We start from the raw sequence: 25,481 nt of genomic DNA, 5'->3' as shown, positions 1-25,481 counted from the left end.
AAAAATGCAAAATGGAAAAACAACAAAGGAGCGGGGGTGAGAATTCATATAGTAAAGGCTTTTAGGGAGGGAGTTTGTACTATGCTGGAAGGATGGAGCCAGGGTGTGTGTCCATGATATGGTTGATGTTTAGCACTGTTCTTCCCCTCCCCCCTTCCCTCCCTCTCTCAAACAAAATCCTCCCTTGGGTCTCTGATCCTGTCACAGTCTCAGCATGTTTTGAGGAAAACAAAGACAGAGAAAGCATGATAACGGTATCGCTCTACTATTGCCTGTTGCTCAGTTACCTAGTTGTGAGTCTGAAAGCAGATGAAAATATTATTTGCATGTTAATTATTTAATTTATCTCCCTCCTGTACTCTCTTAGTAATGCATGATTTTTCCTAACAGACATATTTCATTTTGGTAGAAGGGTTCCCAAATGCTTCTGTTACGTAAATTAAACCATAAGTAGTTGACCAGGAGTTACTCAGGTTCTTTGTTAACTGTGAGGGAGTAGGTATTTTTAAAGATTGCAAATCAGGAAAGGAAGAGGGAGTAGACCACATTTCTAGCAGTATCAGGACTTCTGTCATCTCTAGATTCTGTAACTGGTGCTGGAATTGTTTCTCTCCTGGAAAAGTTGGCATGAATATGCCTTAGTTTCTGAGCTTGAAAATTAGCATCCCTAAGTCAGGTGTTCAGAAATAAGCTTAAGAGCATGAAGCTAGATTCCACAGACTCTGGGAGTCCGCCAGTTATGTTACTGAACCAAACTTGGGTCCGCTCACCCATGTGCAGTAAAGCCACTCTACTAACATCGGGTTGTGGGGAAGGAAAGCGCAGCGTTTACTGTAAGGCCCCATACTAGTAGTCTGGGACTGCTAGTACTCAAGAAGCCCGAACTCCCCGGTGGGTTTCAGGAGAGCATTTTTAGAAGGCCTGGGGGCTGTGTGCTCATGGTCATCAAGTAGTTAACATCTTCCATTTGGTGGGGGTTTTCACATCTGTAAAACCACTCAGGAAATGTGCACCAGATACTATTACCTAGGTACTTCAGAGAGGAGCTAAGGCAGAGAATATGGGGGAGGGGGGTCTGTCCCTGGAAGGCGTGATAGGGTCCTGATCAGCTATAGTTCTCGTCAGCTGCTGTGCAGCTGTTTTGTTAATAATGGGTGGCCAAGCGCATCTCTATGGGGGATCGTGTTTGTGTGTGTTTAGCCCACTCATCTGGCTGTACTGAAAACCTGCAACACACTTTCATGATTATATATTTTTTTGTCTCTGAGTGGCTGTATTTAAAAATATTTTAAGTTGCTCAACTGGATGTAAGTAACCTGAAATTACTAAAGGAGAGTTTCATATCATTTAGATAATTAATAAATCTAATCTTTCTCTGTTTGTTTGCTGTTTTCTGTATGTGTGTGTGTTTTTCTTTTCTTTTTTTCCCCCATAGCCCAAGACAGCTAAATCAGCACACTCAAAGTCAAAAGAGAGTGATGAACATCACCATTCTAAGAATGACAGGCCAGCACGGTAAGATGACACCTGAAAAAGGGAGTGAGGAACTTGATCTTGGGGTGAGTAAGGAGATGTTGGCTGCCTGAAAAGAGTGTTTGTTCCTTGGAAAGGAGATCCAGAAATCTGCAGTTGTAAGGTGGTATCAAGTCTTGCAGGGTTATTTTCAAGCTTTGTTTTCAGTTTTAAATTGGGTTGAACAAGGCAAATCAGGAAGACGGAGAATTTTACAGAAGCTGGGGTATAGAAGGAAAGATGTACTTTTGGTTAGGACCAAGTTCTTGTCTCTGGAGTCACTGAATTGACTGACCTCAGCTAGGAAGGGATGAGATTAACCATTTTCCTAAGTAAAATCTCAGGTTTCAAATTTTTTCTGAGTTTCATGGTCACATTAGTGTGTGCATGACATTTACATACACCTAAATTCATTTCTATGTGAGTCTCAACGTCCTAGGCAAATACTCATTTGAGTCATTGCAGATTGTTCTAAATCCCACTAGATCAAATAGCTGTGGCTATGCTATGTATATACTTTCTGACTTCTCTCAAGCAGTCTTGGGTCATGGTTATGGAGCATCTGCTGTTTTTCCACTGCAGATTCTCAACATTTAAGTCTCTGAGGAAGCAACCTTTATTTTTTATTTCTTTCTTTCTGTTGCTTTTCAAAGGGAAATTGATTGGAAGAGGAAGAGAGAGCATTAAATAGAAAAAGACAAAAGTAACACTAAATCTAATATTTTGAAAACTCTAAATTATTGAAACTTTGTATTTTGGTCCTGATTATTAATAATATATTCATTCTTTTTTTTTTTTTTTTTTTTTGCGGTACGCGGGCCTCTCACTGTTGTGGCCTCTCCCGCTGCAGAGCACAGGCTCCAGACGCACAGGCCCAGCGGCCATGGCTCATGGGCCCAGCTGCTCTGCGGCATGTGGGATCCTCCCGGACCGGGGCACGAACCCGTGTCCCCTGCATCGGCAGGCGGACTCTCAACCACTGCACCACCAGGGAAGCCCTTCATTAATTATTAAAGCAAAAATTTTATCACACTGAAAAATAGACACTGTTGTTGCCACTCATTGCTCACACTTAAACTACGAGACTTGTTTCCTTAAAGAGAATATAGTGTCCTTAAAATGCCATACTCTACTTTTAAATCCATGGGCTTTCAGAAGATAAATACGTTTCAGAAAACTATATCAGGTTGTAAAGCTTTTAGGGCAACAGTAGTGTAGTTTGTCTAATTGTATAAAATTGGTTCCTCTTCCAGCTTTTAGTTATGCACATGCCAAATGCCTTTTAAAGCAAATTTTAGAACTACATACTTCAGCTTTACTTACATCCCTGCAACAGCCAAGTAAAATAAGAAGTAACTAAACTGTTCTCAGTAGGTAAATAGGTGTGGCATATTATGCTTTTTTTAATGAAGGGAATTAAAATCATCTTTAGAGTTAGTAATTTTGCAGTCTTCGAAGTCCTTGGGCTTTTTAGAACACCTTGGGCTTTTTTAGAATAACTTTGACAGCATATGATTGAACAGTCTGGAATGTCTATTTAAAGGATTTATTAAAGTTGAAAACAAGTTTCTGGAATGTAATAGGTACTCTTTAAAATATTTGATGTATTTGATTATGAATAATCAAATGATCCTGTGTTAAAAATGTCTTGTAAATGAGTGAGAAGTGGCCTATGACTAATAGAAGTGAATTGAATTAAGAGGAATGTTTGTCTTTAAATAGCTTTTGCAGAAAGGCTATATATGGCAAAACAAAAATGAATAAGAATTTTATGAAACCTATATTTTCATAGTTAAAACTTAAAGCCTATTATTATCTTATTATAGGTATCTTATACAATTAATATCAGAATGTATGCTTTCTGGTTAGAGTCTGTGGTTTCCTCTTTCACATTTAATCATGGTGGAAGTTGAGTTATCCATTTGTACAGAAAGAGATGGTTTCAAGGGTTGAGAAACACGGAGCTTACTAGTTCAAGACGTTTACTTCAGTGTAACAGTCATGGTTAAAAGTCATTTTCATTGTCTATTATAAGATTTCTAGTCTAAAAAAATAGAGAACCAGTAGGCAATCTGAGTTAATTCCAATTCTTTGTAATTGGAAAAAGTTTCAACCCAAGTTCCAAATTGTTTTAACTCTAGGATTGTATATTAATAATACTACTTGGTATTTTAGTTTTGCATTTTTCCCTTAGAAAAACTTAAGGATTTTATAAATCTCATTTAGTTCCTACAGTATTCTTATGAATATGAAATATATTTGTCTCCCTTTCCTCATTTATCAAGTATTTATTGAGCACCCTAATAAATTGTCCAGAGCTAAAGTAAGCAGCAGTCAAAAAAAGTTGTTTCCTGCTCTTATGAAATTTATAAACTAAACAGATAATTATACAAATAACTATTATGATTGTGTTAAATGCTAAGGATGAAAAATACAGGTTGTTAGCAGAGCATAAGGAGACACTTAAACTAGTCTAGGTGTCTAGGCGGGCTTCTCGAAGAAATGAATTTTGAGTGAATTCTGAAGCATATTTGGCTTTATCACTATTAGCTTAAAGATACAAATCATTTCATACGAGCAGTTGGAAACGAGTAATCCTAATACATCAAAAACTGTAAAACAAACTATTAGTTAACAGGATTTTTCCAACTTTGGATATGAATACCCTTAACTGAAGTAACTGTCTCCAGTGCAACAAATAATTTGGTAGGACCCCTGGAAGCCGTAAGCCCAGATTTGTTTTCCGTGTAATCAAATATTGAACAAAACAGCACACCAAGAGAACTGAGGGCATTCTAGATTCATTTGTTTATCGTTATAGGGGGGATCCTAGAGAATTCGTTGGTGTCCTATACTTTGTTTTACTCTTTAGCATCCCTTTCCTTGATGATGAGTTAATGGTGAGGCAATAAACATAGAGTTTTTTGTTTTTGTTTTTTGCGATACGCGGGCCTCTCACCACTGTGGCCTCTCCCGTTGCGGAGCACAGGCTCTGGACGCGCAGGCTCAGCGGCCATGGCTCACGGGCCCAGCCGCTCCGCGGCATGTAGGATCCTCCCGGACCGGGGCACGAACCCATGTCCCCTTCATCGGCAGGTGGACTCTCAACCACTGCGCCACCAGGGAAGCCCAACATAGAGTTTTTTTGACAGTACCAGTTGGCTTGTGTTTCTCCAGTTTCCAGTCACCTAATGAGGGTATTAAAAAGAGTACAAAATAGAGCCTGCCACCCTGATTACCAATCCTGTTTTCTTGAGCCTAAGTTACTTCTTTAGTTAACTTTCTTAATTCTGGAGTCAGACTGCTTTGTCTCAACTGTTCCTGCCAAGTCTTATGTTACTTTTTAAAGGCGAATGTTATAAATATCCATGAATAATGAAAGGAAAACACTGATTTGATTTCTAATATTTGTAAACAAATGGTTCAAAAAGAAAAACAAGAAAAATGTCACGTTATTTGTTACACTCATATTTATCATATGTGTATAAAAATGTAAGAAAGTATAAAAACATATGCCATGTACCATTTGAAAGTATAAGGAGTATGTGTACTTGTGTGCATGTGTGTGTGTGTTTGTATAATCTTGAATGCAGATAATGCTAATGATAAAAACACACACCTATGTAGCAGAGCATAGTATAGTAGTTAAGAGCACTGGTTTTGAAGTCCAGTTGAGTTTGAGCCCTGGCTCTACCACTAACCAACTGTGTGAACTTAGATCGCTTACCTGATCTAACCTAATCTAACTCTAAAATATGTGGATGATAGCTACCATGCAAACTCATCCTGAAAGTTGAGATTGTCTCTGTAGAGCCCATAGCGTAGCCCTCAGTATATACACACATTTACATCCGATGCTGACCTCTTCCAGACACTGACTACCCAGGGAGATACCTACTGCTTGGGTCAGGGTGAGAAATTTGAACACTTGTCCTCATTCTTATATGACAGAACCCATTATACCCAAACCGACCATAACTTTCCAAACTTCAAAATATTTATGCTTTCCACATTGCATATATAATTACACGACACATCCTACAACGTGGCTGTATATTTGGCAGGTCTTAACCTCATCTGGTTCCATGCTTTAACACAAATGTTGAGCACACCTTTAGGAAACAACAACCAAAAAAAGGGAGAGATTTTGTTCTATCTGTATCAGTGCCAGATGTCTGCAAAAATCTATGTTATATAAGTAAGATAATACAAAGTTTGGAGTATTAAAAATGTCCCAATTTTTTTTTACAGTTTGTCTTGTTTTGACATGAAAAGTTGCACATGTATTATTACTGCCCTTTCCTTCTCTAAGTTCTACTCTGCCACCTAGTGGTTTAAGGAACTTTGCTCTAAATTTTCTGTGTTGGCCAGCGTCCCCTCTCTGTCCTCCCTTCTTACCTGCCTCCCTCTCTCCCTTAATTACTTTCTTCCCTTCTATCCTTTCCTTTCTTTCTCTTTTTCTTCGTAATACCTACCAAAACAAAGTATACTTCTCATTAATGGCAGTGATAACATTAATCTTTGTTTCTCTAGCCCTTAGCACAATGCCTCACACATATTAGGTGTTCAGAAAATATTTGTTTTCATTGAATTATGTGCATCAGAACAAAGGAACAGTAAGATTAAATAATTTATCCAAGGTCATGTAACTGGCCAGGAACTAACATGAGGATTCTAAAATATTCTGGCTTTGTATTTCTACCGAAAATGTCTTTGCCAAGTGATCCAATGAGAGGTGGAATTGCTGTCATTACTCCTTGGAGTATCTCTTTAAATTGTAACTTTTTTTCAGGCCACTACCACCTACCATGACAGAGGCTGAGGATTTGGATTACACTCATTTTACAAACCAGCATAATTCCACACGTCATTTCTCAAAGTCAGAGTCTTCTCATAAAGGTAATAAAAATATATATGGTCAGGTTTCAGATCCGTTTTAATCATCCTCATGCTGTGGTGGAAAAGCCAGATGCTGTCTTATAGATCACTAGAGTGGAAAAACAAGTTATTCTTCCTCTTGGCAGATCATTATAGTAGTCTTCATTTTTTGGAAAACAAACAAAAATGATTAAAAAACAGAAAGCAAACACCTTAAGCTGAATACAGGACTTTTCTATGTACAGTTAGTTCACCCTTGAACAACACAGGTTTGAACTGCGCAGGGGTTCATTTATACATGGATTTTTTTCAATAATAAATATTACAGTACTACACCATCCATATTGGCTGAGTTTGCAGATGTGTATACAGAGGGCCAACTATAAATTATACATGGATTTTCAACTGTGCAGAGAATCAGCATCCCGAAACCCCACATTGTTCAAGGGTCCAGAGAGAGTTCATTCATAGCTTTTATCAGATCCTTAAAGGGAGACTATGTTCCCCACTTAGATCTACTGGGCTTTTCCTGTCTTGGCTCTTGTTTCTCATCTGCCCGTGATTCTCTTAATTAGATTAATTAGATTAAAATACGCACATACATACACACATCACACAAAACACATCACATGGAAGAAAAATGGGACAAAGAAAATGAGAAAAAAATATGAGATCTAAGTTGGACCAGATCTTTAAAATGAAAGGAATAATTGGGTCTAGTTCCTCTACTAACCATATGCGTTCCCTTAGATGTATTTTTATGACAGTCATAAAATGAGTGAGGAAAATGTAGTTTCTCATATTAATTTGCTCATCTAAAAATGGAGGTGATTTTAATGGTATCAGCACGGTCAGGATTATATGAGTAAAATATATGAAAGCAGATTGCAACAGACTTTACAAAGATTAGGTCTTATCAATTGATGTTTGGTTTTTTTTATGGTTTTTGAAGTTTTATTAGGTGATGTTTTCATTATCCTTTCCCAAATCTAATGATTGCCTTCCCAAACTTACTTAAATTTTCTTTTCTGAGGTGATTACAAGATACCATTGCACAGGTGCAACTCTAGACTAATTAAATTAGAATTTCCGGGGGCAGGTTTTGCCAGACATTTGTATTTTTTTAAAAGCTCTCCTTCTCCTGCTTCCCTATCATTCTGTCATTCATCCAATGTTGACATTAAGACAAAAAACATTACTTAAAAGATGAGATTAGTTGAATATTAACAAAACAACCCATACACTACAATTTCCATTAGTTGGTGGCCTTTTTACCATCCCTTGTTTAACTGGAGGAAGTTCATGAGGTTCTTTCTCAAATTATATACATGCATCACTTTTAGGAGGTGCCTTCCTGTCCTTGACATACATTTGATACATAATATTAAAATAACACATTGATTCTGAATGTAAATACAACCTGGGTATCTGCAGGAGATTGGCTCCAGGACCCCCGAGGATCTCAGAATCCTCAGATACTCAAGACCCTTGTATAAAATGGCATAGCATTTGCCATGCGTCCTCCCCTAAACTGTAAATCATCTCTAGATTACTTACAATACTTAATACAGTGCGAATGCTCTGTAAATACTTGCAAACGTATGGCAAATTCAAGTTTTGCTTTTTGGAACTTTCTGGAAATTTTTTTTCTGAATATTTTCAGTCCATGGTGGATGGGGAACCTGCAGATGTGGAGAGCCAATTGTATTCTTACAACCAAAAACAAACAAAATATGAACCACTTGAAATGCATATAAATATAGGTAAATTATTTTACCTGAGCAGGGAGAAAAAGTGTCTCAGAGATTTTTCCTTCATCGTTTTTCTTCTTTTTTCCTTCTCTCTCCAGGTTTCCATTATAAGCCGTAAAAACCTAGGAACCTGCCTTGAAAACGGACTCACTGTAGCAAAATTACTGGATGATACAGAATGCATTCCATGCTTATTTTTTTCTCCTATATTTTGTATTCCTCAGATTTATCCTCAAATGTTTTTTAGACCATAAATAATTTTCATTCATTTAAAATGTTTTGGTTATTCCTGATCACGTGGGCAGTACAAGAAAATCTAGCTTCTGAATATTGGCCACCTTTATGCTGCATATGCTTCCTGGGATATAGTATCTAAGAGCTCTATAAAATGCCATTTTCGTTAGGTATGGAGTATTGATATCTAGGGAATAGGCTTTATTTAGCAATTAGAATTTTGTGGAGATAATGATCAAAGTAACACAATGTTTGGATGCAATGCAGAATAAAAGAATATAAGAAATAGCTTTTTTTTGGTTCATTAGTGTATGATATATTAAAAGACAGAGACATTTGCTTTTTACTATTCAAGGAAAGAAAAAAATCACAACCATAAAATATTAAAAAAAAACCCAAAAAACCTGGAACAGTTGAAATATGTAACAGACTACCAGGACTGTAGAGGTTTTACGTATCCTTACACGCCCTCCTGGGAAGATTGGCTTAGATGTCGTTCACTAACACTGTCGCTGCCATTGCCTCCTCAATAGCAAGGCTTTCTGAAGCCTCTGGGCATTGGACCATTTATTAGTATTTACTAGCAAAAATTTAATTCTGTGAAGTTTTAACTAAAGTCTGTGCAAAATCAACTGAAAATCGAAAAACGGAAAATGAAAAATTTTGTATCCCTTCTCTTATTTTACATTTACTTATAAAGCCGAAGGGAATGGAATTGGGAAAATGTTTATATACATGGTGCTGCCATCATTTTCTCTAGCTGTAAGATTGATCATAGCAGCATATGTTGACAACCTCTCAAAAATATTTTGTGTATCTGTCAATAAGTAGATTAATTGGGCATGAAGTTGATAAAGGGGTTCTTCATCCAACTATTTGGTTCTACACATTTGTTAATGACACATGGGCATTGGATTCCTTTTGTGCCAGACCTTTAAACCCCTCTTCAAGAAATATGGAATTTTTTTCCATCTTCTAACCTCATGGAAATGCCTCTTTTCCCATACTAGTTAGTTAACATAAATATCAGTCATGCTATATATATAAATAATATCCTTTCAGCCTGACTTCCTGTTATTTTTCATTGTATGAATCTGACGTTTTTGGCATTTTAGTGTGATGTTTGTTTAGGAAAGAAATCTGTGGGTGACTTGAGAAAAATGGTTAATCCATTCTTTTCTGGCTTCTGTTTGCCTTATCTTTTGAGATAGTCTTTAAAGTTGGGCAATATTCAGGAAGCTTTTTAGACTAGTTTCTCAGAGCAGATTTGGGTTTTTCATTTTGAGAAAGATCTTTCGTTTCATAAAGTTTTTGGACTGTGTGAACTTAAGTAAAAGATATCTAAGAATTAAGTTTTGGGAAAATGATAATCTAGAAAGAAACAAAACCCTTAAGGATGTAGTCATTTCAGAAAATTGGGGAAAGGAAGAATAACAGGACTTTGAATGTCCAGGATGAAATGAATGAGAAAAGTCTTTATTTAAATAGGCAAGGGCAGACCGAACGGAGACCGTAGCCTTAAATCAAATTCCAGAGGGTGGTTTCAATATCCAAAGTTTAGGTATTGTTGATTTACAGTAATGCTATATTTTTCTTTGTCTGCCCTGTGATTTTGCTTCATGTTTCAAAAAGTTTTTTATGGTAGCTTTAAAGAAAAAAAACAGTATATTTTTACTTGAAAATCAGGCAAATGGGCAACATTTGCCATATTTTTATTTTATAAATGTTTATTTTTCTATCTCATACAATGATCAGTTCTTCTTTTCAAATTCTCCGTTTCTCTTGCCTCTCATGTATTACTTCATCCAGTCATATTTATTATTGTAAAATGCTAACTGGATATATTTTACTCAAAACAAATGTCAGGTGAGTTAACACGTGACCAGGATGTTAGTGTTTCAGCTGTCTTAGTGAGTGACCAAAGGTGGTATTTCCCTCGTGACACACAAATTCAGCATCTGTATTGAAAATTTGTTATTTTTTTTAAGGTTTTTAAAAGATTAGAATTTTTAAATATTTTAATTTAATTTAATTTTTTTTGTAAAGCAAACACTTTAAGGAGTATCAGAATAATTCTTTCCCTGTAAGGAGACAGATCAAATTCAACCAGCCGAATTCCTCTTACTCTCATTCAAATAGTGTAATTGTTATCTTTGAGACTATAGAAGCAACTAACAATTGTATTTTAAGAAACTGCCAGACATTCTTCACTGTGTCCTCTGCTTTTCACTTTGTCATTTTTATATAAACATGGAAGCATTTATTTTGTTTCTGTTCCTACTGCTGGAACACACGCAATTTAATTTTTAGGCCCACAATGTATTATGCTTTAATGTTGTGATGTAAACTAATACTTCTGGCCTTTAGAAAATCTTTCTGTTTCCATACCTCTGTTCTGTGGAGACCAGGCCTCATTAACATCAGTATCACTGAATGAGCACAGTGTGTTGTGGAGCCTTATCGTAAGGCTACTGGACATGCACACCCCATTGCCACAGCCTAACTTTTTGTAAGTCATCGCCTGGAAGCAAGGTTAGATAAGGGTAAGATTAAATGTTCTGAGTTGGAAATAATGTGACTCTGCTGTCTAACCATTGTTAGACATAATTTTATGTTGGGAGACTGGACGGTTGCTACACATGCTTTAAAATAACACTGCAATTTTTAGAAGGTGACTTTGCATACAAAGTCTTGGACTTACTATTTCCCAAGTGACTTTACAACAACCAGCAACAGACTAATGAACTGCAGAAAAGACTATATGGTTTTTGATCATAGAGAAACATCTAAATTAGAAAAGATATGGATAGATGCTCCCAGGAGGAAAACCTTTTTAGAATGGCAGTGGCCACTTGGATCTAGATCAACATATTCCATAATGTGTGAACTTGGGCCTGTGTTCCACTGGACTCACGAGGAAATTAGGAACCAGACCTGTTTAGCCCTTTTCTTCTGTACTGTGGCCCACAGTGGGACTGGACCATGAATAAATCCGTTGCAGACATTGTCCGTACCTTTCACACTATCTTGGGACTTTTCAGTATAAAACTAATTAACTTTCAACTGATTATTATTTTTCTTTACTACTGTCAAATGTTCTCTGAATTTTGTCTTGTGCCAGATTGCTCTTTGGAAACACCTGGTATAATATGGTGCATTTAGTTTACCACATAAGTGGTTAACACTCTAGGGCCTTGATTTTTAATGAGTGTTGTCTTTATATAAAAATCACGTTGGGGAGTACCAAGATTATTCATTTATTCAGTGATGATTTCCTGGAAAGATAACTGTGGTGATTGGCTGTAATATCCTCAGCCACATAAAGACGTAAGACCCCTGTGTAAGCAGCTTTCTGAAGGACTGAGAACAAGATAGGACTTGCACTCAAAGGCTTTTTTGCCTTTTGGGAAAGCACTATTTGTGTTGGGGACGTTAATACGGAAAAGGGAATCCTTCAGGTAGATTTCACTGTTACAGAGTGTGCCATATTCTGATAATACTGGCTTTTTAGAAACAAGCATACAGAAGTCAAGACCTGCTCTTTGAGTGAAAAGGAAAAGAAACAAAGACAAAAACAGATTTTTAGAGTACTTTGTCCATTGCTTACTGCTTGGAGTCAGAGAAAAGTTAGATAAAATGATCCCATTTTTCCTCCTATCTGGTGGTGCCTGTGAGTCTTAAAGCCATAACTGCTTATCTTACTGGTGATAGGATCCTTTTTTTCTCCCTAGTCCATAGTAGGTCATCTGGGCAGGGAGAAGCAAACTGGAGACTGGCCTGATAATGCTGCACGGGGCACCCAATGTCACCCAGAGTTCTCTGGGAAGAGTCTCTTTTATCCCTGAGGATACATAAGACTGTTAAAGGGAAGAGTTGAGGCTGTTGTTACTCTTGCCATTTAACTCTCATTAGAAATGCTGAATTTATTTCTAGAGAAATCAAGAAGGAAAGGGTAAAGTAGGAAATCCTCACTTCTACAGTCACTTTTCTTAGGAGACCTGCACTGTGTGCCAGCAACGTCTGTGAGGAGCAGTATTGCCTTAAATTAGTTTGATTCTGACCAAGGTCAGTGTACTATATTTCCTATATGTGAACGACTGTCAACTCTCCATTGAGATATAAAATTCACAGGTGAGCCCCAGACATCCTCACACCAAGCTGTGAGTGACGTCCACACTGATAGGTATGTCATTCCATTTCAAATCGCCTCTCAATCTATGAATGAGCAGTGGCATGACCAAGAAGGCTGGTAGTAGGCGAGAGAGAATTTCCTGACCGGATTCTTCAGGTGATCACTTCCTAAATAATTGAGAGTTGACTGTCCTCCTTTTCTATGGCTACTGTGTAGAAGATATTTCCAAAGGTTCTCTTATGCAGTGTGAAGTCATTATGTTTTGTAAGAATTTCACCAACACTCTTATGTATTAAAATGCGTACATTAACAAAAAAAGAAAACCAAACAAAACAGAGACATTTACTCAAATGGGAGATTTGTTGATATGAAGAGTGTTTGTATTTTATTACTTTGAAGAGAAAATCAATCTGAAACTTTTGCTATGGTAGGGGAGACACCAGAGTGTGTTTTAGGGTTGTATTTGATGCTACAGACTAACACAATCATCTAAGTAATCATGTTGATTTGTGGAAATGTCTGGTCCTAAAAATCATTCTCTTTGCCCTTAAATATGTGTGAACACTGCCTAGATATATGTTCCTAATAGACTTAAATGTTTTTGTGTATTCTCAGCAAACTAGAAAATTTTTCTCTCATCTTGAGTAACTTTTTCATAGCATAAGGCATTTCAGATAAGAACAGAACTAATTGTGTAACTTAGTGCCCCATGATTCATTGCTGAGTTTCATATAGAAAGAATGGAAGAATTGAAAGACAGGAGTCAAGTGACATTTCCTTCACAAAAGAGCAAGGATGAAGGACAGCAAAGAGAAGACAGTTGAGAGAATATACTATTACACATCATACATATACTTAGGATAAATTTTTGTTGCACTGAGTTTCAGACCATAATTGCTAAAAGAGTTTCTAACTCTTTCTAAATTTAGTGAGAGGGCTTTTGATATCAGAATTTCTAAAATTTCTTATTGAATTAGCCTCTGAAATCCCCATAGGCTATACCTTCAGCTTTGTCATAGACTGAAAGCCAAATGCCCTTTCTCGGATATAGCTATATTTTTCACCTGCCTCTTAAAGGCACCCCAATATTTAGTTCATGAAGTATTATGATAGCATATAAAAATGATGTTCCAAAATGAGAATTCTCTGTAATGCGGTTTTCCTTAAGAAGAATCCATCCCAACACTATTGTATTTTGAAAGGTGCCGAATTATAAAGTATAGGAGTTTGTTCATATAAATCAAGTTGCTCAGGAAATTTGAGGTGGTGCTGTCATTTGTCTCAAAATTTGGAAAAGTATCCTCTTGCAAGAGGTAACTGCACAGTGCCCAGAGGTTTTGGATGCTTTGGTAAGAAAGCCCTTTGACATTTGGAAAGTAGATGTTTAAAAAACAAGTGAGATGTTATCTCAAGTGCTCATCAGTTTGTAGCCAAGCCCCAGAGGGAAAGGCAGCTTTGAAATAGTTACTTCATGGAACTGAACAGAACCTTAATGGAATAGAGTTGCCAGTCTGAGGACAAAAAACAAGGAGGCCACCTCAAATCACATGCCTATCTAGAGATTAAGTGAAACTGTGAGGGACGCTGGATGCCTTAAGGTGACTGATGTTGGGTACCAGTGGGTATGTGTGCACGCTTCTGGAAGAAGTTGATGGAAACAGTCTGTTTCAATCCACCTTCATACAGCACAGGTTTCTGCTCATGACCTCATTGGGGAAAGTGAGAAATGTGGTGCTGGAGACGTTCTTGTGTCTTGGGCGGCTGAGGTGCTAACGTCATTCAGAATCCAGTGCTCAAGCCTCCCTTCAGTGCCAGTTATACATCTTCATTCATTCATCTATGCAAGCTTGTGTTTCAGTGGTTCGTTTTTTACACCTTGTGACCCATTGGATTCTTTCAATATCAGGTTTAACATTGATATTATGAATCATTTTTAAACCAAAGTATTGTATAAGTCCGTGTGCTTGTTTTCCTGAACGGATGGAGGCAAACACCAATCTTGTCCTTTTCTCTTAATACAGTCATCCATTTATTACGTTAATGGTCTCTGTCTCATGTTTTCTTTACCACATTCAAGGACCTGGGAAGATCTGGGAATATTCATTTGTTTTTTCTTCTTTACAAAGTTAACCCTAATGTATCTTTGTTTAATAACAGTAGTTTTTTATCTTATTCTGGTTACTGTAACCATGTATAACACTATACTTCCTAGTACATTAACATTCTCAACAAGTACTCCCAAGTCCAAATCCGTTAGGAAAAAAAAAAAAAAATCCGTTAGAGAAGTGGCTTTGTTTTGTGTGTGGTGATTGGTGGCTTGGTTGATGTATTTGAAAGAAAAACAGGTAAGTGGATGTTCACACAATAATCCGAATGATTAAAGGCTCCATGAGGCCAAAAACCAAGTCTGCACCACACATGCAGTCCATGGATGTTAAAAATAGACATTAATAATAACCAGCATTTAACATTTTACCTTTACGAGGTGTTTCTTTATCTAATTTTCTTTACTAGACTAGCCATGATGTGGAAACTGATTCTGCAGAAATTTAGCAGGTTACTTAAAAATAAGATACGGGCTTCCCTGGTGGCGCAGTGGTTGAGGGTCCGGCTGCCGATGCAGGGGACACGGGTTCGTGCCCCGGTCCGGGAGGATCCCGCATGCCGCGGAGCGGCTGGGCCCGTGAGCCATGGCCACTGGGCCTGCGCGTCCAGAGCCTGTGCTCCGCAACGGGAGGGGCCCCAGCGGTGAGAGGCCCGTGTACCGCAAAAAAACAAAAACAAAAACAAACAAAAAACCCTCATAACAAAAATAAGATACTATTTTCAATGACTGTTAAACTGATTTTTAAAGAGGTAACTAGTGGGTTGGCCACAAAGTTCGTTCGGGGTTTTCATGGCGCTACGGAAAAACCTGAATGAACTTTTTGGCCAACCCAATATTTAGTTTCCTTCGGCCAGACTCAAGACCTCACTTCCTTCTCTGGCAAATATTACAGGGAATCTAAGTGATCTCAGTTATACATCTATACTGTTGTGAAAACGTGTTAAGGAAACCTAATCCAAAATTGGAGTTGGGAAGCCACGAAGGGAGGGCTCTCGCACGTGCCACGCGTTGCAGCTTGTATAGTTCAGCAGGAAGGAGGAAGAGTTCCTCTCTCACCTGGCAACAGTAAGCTGCCCTAATCTTCAGCCAATGAGAAGCCGCCACCACTTCAAAATCTCATTCTCCTCCAGTGAACTTTTGTTCAAAACAACCCCTCCCCATTTGTTCTCCAGACTTGCTTATGTTTCAACATAGTTGGCTTGTCCCAAATTGTCCTTTGCTTTTCCCATATAAACTAATTTTTGCTTAAGGAAAATTGCTCTTTGCTCTGTTTAAGGTTTACACTGTGTATCACTACCAGACACCTAAGGAGCACTGGTGATATGCAGACATTACAGTATTTTTTAGTTGAAGAAATGTGATGTGTTGATTTCAGTTTCTAAAGAATGGGTGAAAGTTGCCAGGGATAAAAGTTTGCATACCTAAAAGTCAATTAAAAAATTAAATATGTAATTAAGGCAGCTCCTCTTAATCTGTGGCAGGAGGTACCCAATATGCCTGGGTGGGTTTTGTGGGTATGGCTGGGTCCGAGTGTCAGGCTGTGGCCATGTGGTGTGGAGAGGTAGCACACTAGAAAGCTCCTCAAAGACAGCCGGGAGAACCTTAGCTGCCTTCTACTCCTTGGAAATTTAGAGAAATCTCAGAAGGCTTTGGACTACTACATGTCACAGGGTAGGGATTTGAAGAAATTTCACCCACATATCAAGGGGCAGAAAGATCACGTGTTTCCTCCCCATTGTATCTGAGTTACGTGCTTAAACAAACATGAACTAAACACTGCAGTAGAGCCAATGACTAAGGAAATCAACAGGAATAAGGAGGTCTGAGTCCTAGTCCTGGCTTTTCTGTGAACTTGGTTCAGGACCTTGGAACACCACTTATCCTTTCTACTAATAAGCTCATTGCAGTGAGAGTTGGCAATCTGTAAGTACTCCTTCAGGTCGAATATTCCAGGATCCTGGCTGTCAAGATGTGCTGGGTTCCTCTAAGATACCTCAAAAAGAGAAGAGCCTCATGCCCTACTGGGAGCCTGGAAAATCCCGAACTCTTCCTAGGCATTCGTTTGAAAGGCCTCATTCCTGAACTCGTGTCCTTTAAAAAGATTTTTTTGTTTGTTTATTTTGGACAAAAATTATATATGTTTCAGGTGTACAATGTGATGTTTTGATGTACGTATACACTGAAATGATTACCACAATCAAAGCAGCATACCCATCGCGTCTCATAGTTACCTGTGTGTGCAGGTGTGTGTGGTGAGAACGCTTCGGACCTACTCTCTTAGCAAATCTCTAGTATATACCACATTACCATTAACTGTAGTCACCATGTTGTACGTTAGTCTCCAGAACTTATAACTGAGTGTTTGTTCCCTTTGCTGATCTTGTGTTCCTGACTGCGCTGTTCTGCTCCTAGCTCCGCACCCAGCGCATTGCCCTCAACTTAACATGTGTTCCTCTAACCAAATCTGTCTCTTTCTATCCCCAAGCTTCAAATATGACCCTCTTTCACTGAAAGGTCTTTAGATATTCTTGTGAACTCTTGAACCTCCAGCTAGTATACCTTACTTTTCATACTCCCGAAATGTATATTTCTGACCGATTCCTGAGCCTTTGGTCATGTGCATTGTGATGCGCATCTGCCACACTTGATTATTTTGTGTCATTCCTTTCCTGATCTGTGCCCTCACGAGCAGTGCTCTCAGTGTCTGCCTGATTTTGAGGAAGATTTTCCAGCTGACCCACCAAGCACCTGCCCTCAAAACCCTGACCAGGCCTTGGGGGCTCTCAGACGCAGAGCTGGGGGCAGTGTGTGTGTGTGAGTGTGTGTGTCTGCAGATATATCTGCCATTGGCAGATGTGTGTGTAAATGACAGTGGACTTTTCTGGCCTGGAGAGGTGGGTACCAAGTGATATATCTGAATTTTTCCTTTTATGGATCATGCTTTTGGTGTCAAGTCTTAAGAACTCTGCCTAGTCTTACATTTTTTTTACGGTACACGGGCCTCTCACCGCCGTGGCCTCTCCCGTTGCGGAGCACAGGCTCCGGACGCGCAGGCTCAGCGGCCATGGCTCACGGGCCCAGCCGCTCCACGGCATGTGGGATCTTCCCGGACCGGAGCACGAACCCGTGTCGCCTGCATCGGCAGGCGGACTCTCAACCACTGCGCCACCAGGGAGGCCCTTCTTTTTTATTTTTTTCTACAAGTTTGTAGTTTTAAGTTTTATATTTAAATCTTTGATCCATTTTGAGTTAATTTTTACATAAAGTGTGATGTTTAGGTCAAGGTTTATTGAAGTCGTGACTAACGGAGATTAGGCCTCCTTTTATATCATTCTAACAAGAAAGGGGAGGGATGTCTTGTTGCTGCCTGGTGTGGAGGAGGTCCAGACTCCTCACATGGTCCCCACTGACACTGTGTATGTGTGTGGTCAGGGAGAGGACATGGTGGATGGCTCATCACCTTGGGGATGTAAGTCCCAGCTCCCTACTCTGCCTTCTCTGACACCACCCTAGTATGATAGGGGGTCGAGGGTCCTCCCTACAGCCTAACAAGGCTGAAGGTCTAAGCTTCCCACCAGGCCGTTGCTGGCAAGGGGAGTCATGGAGCCATGGCTTTTCTCTGTGGTGTTTGGCTGGAGTAGAACTGTTGTTGTCTAAACGTATCTGTCTTGCCAGATTGTCCCTTTCCCAGTTCCCTGGCTAGAGATAGCAGGCCCTTGGTTGGTGCCTTTTGTTTTCTGGGCCTCTTGGTGTTTCCAGGTTCCTGGCTTCTTCAGATCCAAGTCTGATATATACAAGGCAAAAAGAAAACCCAAGGAACTCAAAATCATGTTGTTCCTGGGGTCCCCAAATCCCTCATCTTTTTTTTCTCTACCATTTTAAGTCTTCTTGTGTTTGTTTTCTATATAACATAAAAGGTTTTTTTGTTTGTTTGTTTGTTTTTTCTTGCATTTAGTGGGAAGAATAGGGAGAAGTATGTTTATTTCATCTTCCTACAAGTGGAAAACTGCACTATTTACTTATATATTAATCTAGCATTTTTATGCTTTGTTTAGGTTTTGATGTTTAGTTCACCTGGAGTTTGTTTTGATATAATTTAGCTTTATTTTATTTTCTCACTTTGTTGGTCCTTTCTTCCTATGTCATTTATTAAGCAACACACTCATTTCCTGTGGATTTGAAATGCCACTATTGTAATGATTCAAATTCTGTATTTCCTCATTTAAAAAAATTTTTGTCTTAGTTCCTAGTCTAGTACTACATTTTAAATCATGAAATTAACATCTAGTGAGACATTTCCCCTTGATTACTCTTTCAAAATATGTCTATGGCTATTCTTTCATATTTATTCCTCCAGGGGAAACTTAAGATCACTTTGGCGATTTTCTTTTTTTTTCATCATTTCATTGATTTATTTATTTAGTTGGTATATTCTTTTATTGCTAAAATGGCATATTTTATGTTATGTATATTTCTTGTGTTTGATGGAGATTTTCTTGAACATCAGAGGTGAAAAAAAAAAGAAAAGGAAAAAATCTCTCCTAGTCTTTGCAGATTGACTCTGTTCTGAAGCCCTCCTTTAACACTTAGCCAGACTTTCACTGAGTCTAAGATCTACCCAAGGTCAAAGCTTGAGTTCTTCTGAGGTCTTTTCTGAGCATGCATCTTGCCCTGGGCATGTGCCTGGTTTTCTAAATTTCTCCATACATATGGGTGCTTTTAATTGCTCCAATTTCACAAAGAAACTCTCTCCCCAGTTTTTTCTCCTAAGACCGGCTATCTGTTGTCTCAACTGTAATCTCTTGCCCCAGTTGCCTTTGAATGGTTTATCTACTTTGCAATGTTTTCAAATGATGCCCACTGCTTTTCTAGCCTCGGTGAATTCCAACTTAGGCAAAACAGAGATGAGCATTTTGCATCACTTCTTCAGGTAGCCCCCCAGTCAAGTTATGAAGATTTACACAATAATTTGCAAATAAATTCTGCTCTGCTTCCTTTGGAACCAGGGACTAGGGTGACCCAACTGGGAATGGAGGCTACTGTCTTCAACTGTGGCTGAGCCAGAGAAGGGGGCGGGGCGATGGCGAGTAAAATGCCTAGAAGCTTTTCTACTGTTTTTAAGTTAACTTTTTCTGGATTCTGTGTTCACTTGGTTAATGTAAACCTATGACTATTTTCCATAGTTCTGACAAAGTTTCTGCTTATTTCTAGATATTTCTGTGGCAGAATTTGGAGCTTGGAGGTGCCTACATAGTCACTTGGCTGCCATCACTCTGGGCAGTTTCTTAAAAAGCAAATCTGAGTCATTTTATAGATTAATGTTGGGAAATTTATCTTACTATGCTTTTCATGAGTAACGAGAGGAGTAATAAACAGTGGAGTACAATTTAGCTGTCAAAAGGAACGAGGGAAATCTCAGCCATGGAGTCATTTCCAGGATATATTTTTAAATGAGAAAAGGAAGGTGGTGAAAGCATAAAGGTTTTGCATCATGTATCTGGAAAAGGGGGTGTGTGGGGATGCTGCTATGTATGCATGTTTCCTTATAATAAGAAAAAATGGAATGTTTATAAAAATTTTTAAAGTTAGCTATAGGGAGGGAGGAAATACATGTGTAGGGGATATGTAGAAGCTAGACGTAATGGGATATACCTTATCTTGTAGATTTGATGTTATAACCAGATACTTATTTTAAATCACTATGAAACAAAATTTTACAAGTAAAAGGAAAACTATAAAAGTGAAAGTAAAATAAAGCAAATAGACCTAGAAACAAAGAGCACCCTGGTAGCGATTAACATCCTTCATGCACAGATTGCGGTCTTTTTTTCTACCAAAAAAAAAAACCCAATCAGACTTTCATAGAGAAATGGCTAATTTTAGATATTTAAATTTGCAAGATGAAACTGCAATATCTTCTATTACCAGATAGCAAAGAAGCTATCAAAGAAAAGGTTTTGTCAAAATATCCCCAATCAGCCAAAGACAGGATAATTTGTGCATCAATAGGGATAATAACTGAAATGGATAGAAAGACATAAAATATGTTTAAACCCATGTATTTAAAATGATCTTTATCCCCTTAAAATAACCCTTACTGATCACCTGTGGCAGATGCTATGGACCAGCTCATTATTTTGAAAACTGGTGAATATGGAGAATAATCAAGCATTTATCCTGCCTGTTGTTTTTTTCTTTTTAAAATAAGATCTGTATCTTACTGATGAATAAATGAATAGCTGATCATGATAAATTTCCCTTTATAGAATATTTTAGCTAATAGTCAAATTTTAAAAATGATAGAATCATTTTGCAACCCTCAAAGAATTAATAGATCTACACAATGATCACTAACAGTTGGTATCATAAAAAGAGAGAGAATTAGATATTATGTCCCTCCAAATGAAAGTAACAATATTATCAACAAAATTACCAAGTTTCTAGATTTATCTACTAATATATAGGAAGTATAGGGCATTCAGGACAATTTTAAATAGCAACATAAGATTGCAATCTGCAAAATCTAGACTATGAGAAACGTTATAAAACAAACAACAAAAATTCTTCAAAATAAAATATATTTGTAAAGAAAATGGAGAAGGGGAACAGTGTAAGACACAAGCAATACTTTTAACTAGTTGAAAAGACTGAAATCTATAAGGTGATTAGGGAAATGTGAACACTGACTGGATATTTGTTGATATTAAGAATTTAGTGTTAATTTTTTAGGTCTGATAATGAAATTGGGGTTGTGTTGTAAACAAAAATTTCTTATATTTCAGAGATACACACTGAAATATTTATAGATGAAATGATACGGTGTCAGGGGTAGGACATAAATGAGTATAAAAAAGAAAAGATAGGCCATATATCAATAACTGGTGATGAGTAAATCAGATTTATTATGCTATTCTCTCTACTTTTATATATGTTTGAAAATGTCCATAATGAAGTTTTAAAAATGACAGGGAAATAAATTTTCAAACAAAAACTATGAAAAGCCACACTAAAGATGTATGTGTACTTCAGGCAAAAGTGAAAAGATCTTGGATGAAAGGTCAGAAATACAGAAAGGAATAAACATAAATGAAAAGTATATATTTGTTGGTAAATATAAATGAATATTGACTGTCTAAAACAATGATTAGATATCTTGTGGGTTTAAAACATAAATAAAATACACCAAAATTGTATATGAATTATGATAAAGTAAATGGAGTTAAAGTGCCATAAAGCAGTATTTCTCAAATTTTTAATATATGAATCATCTAGGGATCTTGTTAAATTGTAGATTTTGACCAAAAGGTCTGGAGTGGGGCTGGAGATTTTAAATTTTAATAAGCTCCCAGGTGATTTTTATGCCGCTGGTCTAACAACACACTAAGAAGCAAGGTAAAGGAAGAGGTAAAAATACTAACTTTTATTAGACTTTGATATGTCAAATATGCTTGCTGTAATCTTTATTATAACAACAAAAGGAGTGGTAAAATAATGTAAAACTACTAAGATAGATAATAGTGAGAGAAATGGAATAATAAAATATAATCAATCTAAAAGGAACATAGAAAAAGTGAAACAAGTAGAAAGCCAGTAATTAGATGGTAAATTCAAACCTAAACATTTCAGTAGTTATATTAAGTGTTTGTTGACTAAATGTTCCAATTAAAAGACATAGATTGTCAGACTGAGAAAACCCAATTATATGATGCTTATAAGAAATATTTAAAATACATGATACAGAAATGTTGAAAGTAAAAAAAAAACAAAACACAAAAAGCAAACAAAAACGTTCCATGAAAACACTAACCAAAATAAAGCTGTGATAAATATCAGAAAAGTCGAACCTCGGTAAAAATATTACTGGCGAAAAAGAGGAACATTTTATAAACTTGCAGACTTCATGTTACCAGGATGATTTCGACAAAGTGGACAAGTGAACTTTTCTAACAGTTAAAGCTGTTAGGCTGCCTCAGGAAGTAGCAAGTTATTCATTAAACTATGCTCCAACCACTATAAACTCACTTTCTCCAAACATACAGGCTCCTTTGTAATTCTATTTAGATGTAAACAGAATCTTTCTAAAATGAAATATTTCTCAAGGTGAAGTGGGCTACACTGGGAAATAGTGATTTCTAACCACATATAACCCTGGTTAGGACTGCATCTTATTCTTGCTTAGCAGAGTGCCTGACACATAGTAGGAGCTCAACGTAGAAGTTTCTATGTTGAGTAAATTGACGGATGGAAAGGAAAGAGGGCTCCTAAAGCTCTCTCCAACCTTGACATTCTTGGGATCCCCATTTACTATGCAGAGTGTTAAAAAATGATTAAAGAAGACAATTTAGGTGATACTAACAAACTAAGGGGGCAAACTATGAAGTGGAGTCTTCTTTCAGAGAACTGCAGAATGGGGTGGAAGGCGGGAAGCTTTTACAGGATAAAGAATAAAAGAACAAGGGAGAACAATGTCAGCATCATGGCAGAGTGAGATGTTTCCTTTGTCCCTCCCTTTCAATCTACAACCAGTAAAACATCCACAACTCAAAAAAGGGGCCTCTGTCCAAAACACCAGGATGCCAGATAATTCCACATATCTGTACATTTAAAGATGGGTGGAACAGATAGAGGAGACAAAACCATGGGAAGAGTGGAGGCTGTGCCTGCAATCCTGGTCCCCTGGCCATGGCAGCTGAGCCTGAAGCCCCAGAGAATCCAAGATCAGCAGGAAAGGCGGTGCACACAACTCCAGCCCCCTGACGGTTGCCTGCAGTGGTGGCATCCAGGAACCCGATAACACCGGACAAGGCAGAGGCACCCATGACCCTGGCTTCCCCTCTCCCCATTTCTCTCTCTCTGTGGCAGCAGAGCCTGCAACTCAGAAGATCTTGAACGCTGCAGAAGTGCCCACCATCCTAGTGCCCCAGGCAGCAACGCCAGCAACACCAGCCGCAGCAAGGCACCAACAATCCCAGGGGCACAAAAGCAGTGATAATAAGAGCACTTGGTGAAACCTCTGACAGAGGTGGTGGAGGGTTGGAAAGTGAGGGCTTTCAAATACAACCAGAGACAGCTCAGATAAGGGAAGCCAAAATGTTATGCTATAGTGCCACTTACTGAGAAATAAAAGAAAGGCCTCTAATTTCTAATCTGTTGAATCTTTAGATTCAAGTTAGGAAAAAAGCTTTATCTAAAGTAGAAACATGTTCACTACTTTAAAGGCACCAGCAAGGGAACAACTCATCAAACACCATGAGGCACCACAATAACACTGTATCACTAAAAGAAAATGACAATTCTTCAGAATCCAAACTTAAAGTCATGGAATATCTGACTTTTTGAATCTGTTAGAGAGTTCAAAATAGCTGTCATGAAGAAACTTGACAAACTACAAGGAAACTAAGAGAGGCAATTTCATGAGCTCAGGAATAAAATTAGTGAACAGAAGTAATACTTTACCAAAGAAATTGAAATTCTAAAAAAGAACCAAACAGATATTCTGGAGCTAAAGAACTCAATAAATGAGATGAAGAATGCATTTAAAAGCATTGGAAATAAAGCAGGGCATATGGAAGAGGGAAATAGTGAGCTTGAAATAGAAATCTAGAAATGAGACAGGTAGAAGGGAAAAGATAATTAAGATCTAAAAATATGAGGAAATTCTCTAAAAACAATCTTGACTCTTTTAGAAAGGGCAACATTAGGGTAATGGGTATCACAGAAGGAGAAGAGAGCAGAGAGTTTATTTCACGAAAAAATAGCTGAGAGCCTCCCAAACCTTAATTTTTTTAAGCTTAATTTTTTCCCACCATAACTTCTGAAAGAAGGTGTGTATTTTACACTCACAAGGCCTGTCAGTTCAAACTAGGTATATTTCAAGTGTTCCAGAGTCACACGTGGCTAGTGGCTCCTCTTAACAGACAGCACAGATCTATTACATACCTCAGTTCAAACGGAGACAGGGGGGAGTCCCATTTTAACATGTTAACTAGCTCATACAATAATGCAAGTGAAAACAAAATGATTGATCAATACGAATTGGTGTTTTCTAACCTTCACCAAACTGTAAATTCCGCTTATTTGTCTGTTGTACCCACATTTTACCAGAAGAGGGAGCTCGGAGCTGGCAAGACGGCTTAAACCTTGAAGTACTAGAGACTTAGCACTCATCAACTGGATTGGCTGGATATAAAAACCAATACACTGGTTTAGTTAGGAAAAGTCATACTCTTTACAAAAAACAATACCTTATGAAAGTATTAAATGCTAATTATATAATTTTTTAGAATTGTGATAAGTAGAATTTAAATCAATTAATGCATCACCCATAGTCCTATGGAAACACAATTACAAACGCTTTTTACTACATTCTGTTCCAGGCCCTTTTCTGTACATAGAATTTAATTCCATGTAATTGTAGTCATATTAAGGAGAATGTAGGGTTCGGAGAGATTTGAGCATGTTTCAAAGCTAGTGAGATTGATCAACCAGGGTGAAAAAAAGTTTGAAGAACTTGCACTATTAATAAAGAAATTTCAGTACTGATAGAATAAAATTTCTGATAAAGTGAGGAGCCAGAGACACATAGTCATATGCATTCTATGTGTATAACATACACACACACACACACACACACACACATATATATGTTCGTACTTGGCCTTGGAGATCATATTATATAATAGGTTATATATAATATGAAGGCCAGAGAAAATGGAGTGTAGATGACATAGATTTGGTGGTAGGAAGTGGATAGAGTTTCTATCTTTCATTTCTTCCTTCCTTCCTTCCTTCCTTTTTTTTTTTTCCTCCTGTGTAGTAGGAGAGAATTTCCTGTGCTGAGAATGAGAATGAGGGGGTAAGGTTGGAA

The 25,481-nt window shown here is 37.7% G+C and overlaps 1 protein-coding gene across 5 annotated transcripts in view; it reads left to right on the top strand.

Moving 5' to 3' along the window:
- The window catches only part of CCDC50 (coiled-coil domain containing 50), a 66,291-nt gene extending 51,511 nt beyond the window's left edge, over positions 1-14,780 (top strand). For 3 of the 5 annotated variants that reach the window (XR_003792300.1, XR_003792298.1, XR_003792299.1), the window contains exons 10-12: positions 1,436-1,515; positions 2,363-6,411; positions 8,240-14,780. Coding sequence is in view for 2 of the 5 variants with exons in the window: in XM_029214014.1 (XP_029069847.1) it covers positions 1,436-1,515; positions 6,305-6,411; positions 8,240-8,259 (207 nt within the window). In the remaining 3 variants the exon portion in view is untranslated. The remainder of the gene's footprint in view (positions 1-1,435; positions 1,516-2,362; positions 6,412-8,239) is intronic. The other 2 variants (XM_029214014.1, XM_029214012.1) reach the window with 1 other exon arrangement.
- The last annotated feature ends 10,701 nt before the right edge of the window (positions 14,781-25,481 follow it).

Source organism: Monodon monoceros, unplaced genomic scaffold, assembly GCF_005190385.1.
Source record: "Monodon monoceros isolate NGI ecotype Baffin Bay Population unplaced genomic scaffold, NGI_Narwhal_1 Super_Scaffold_11, whole genome shotgun sequence".
NCBI classification, from domain to species: domain Eukaryota; kingdom Metazoa; phylum Chordata; class Mammalia; order Artiodactyla; family Monodontidae; genus Monodon; species Monodon monoceros.
The sequence above is the reverse complement of the archived record's forward strand: the minus strand, read 5'-3'. Positions and strand labels throughout refer to the sequence as shown.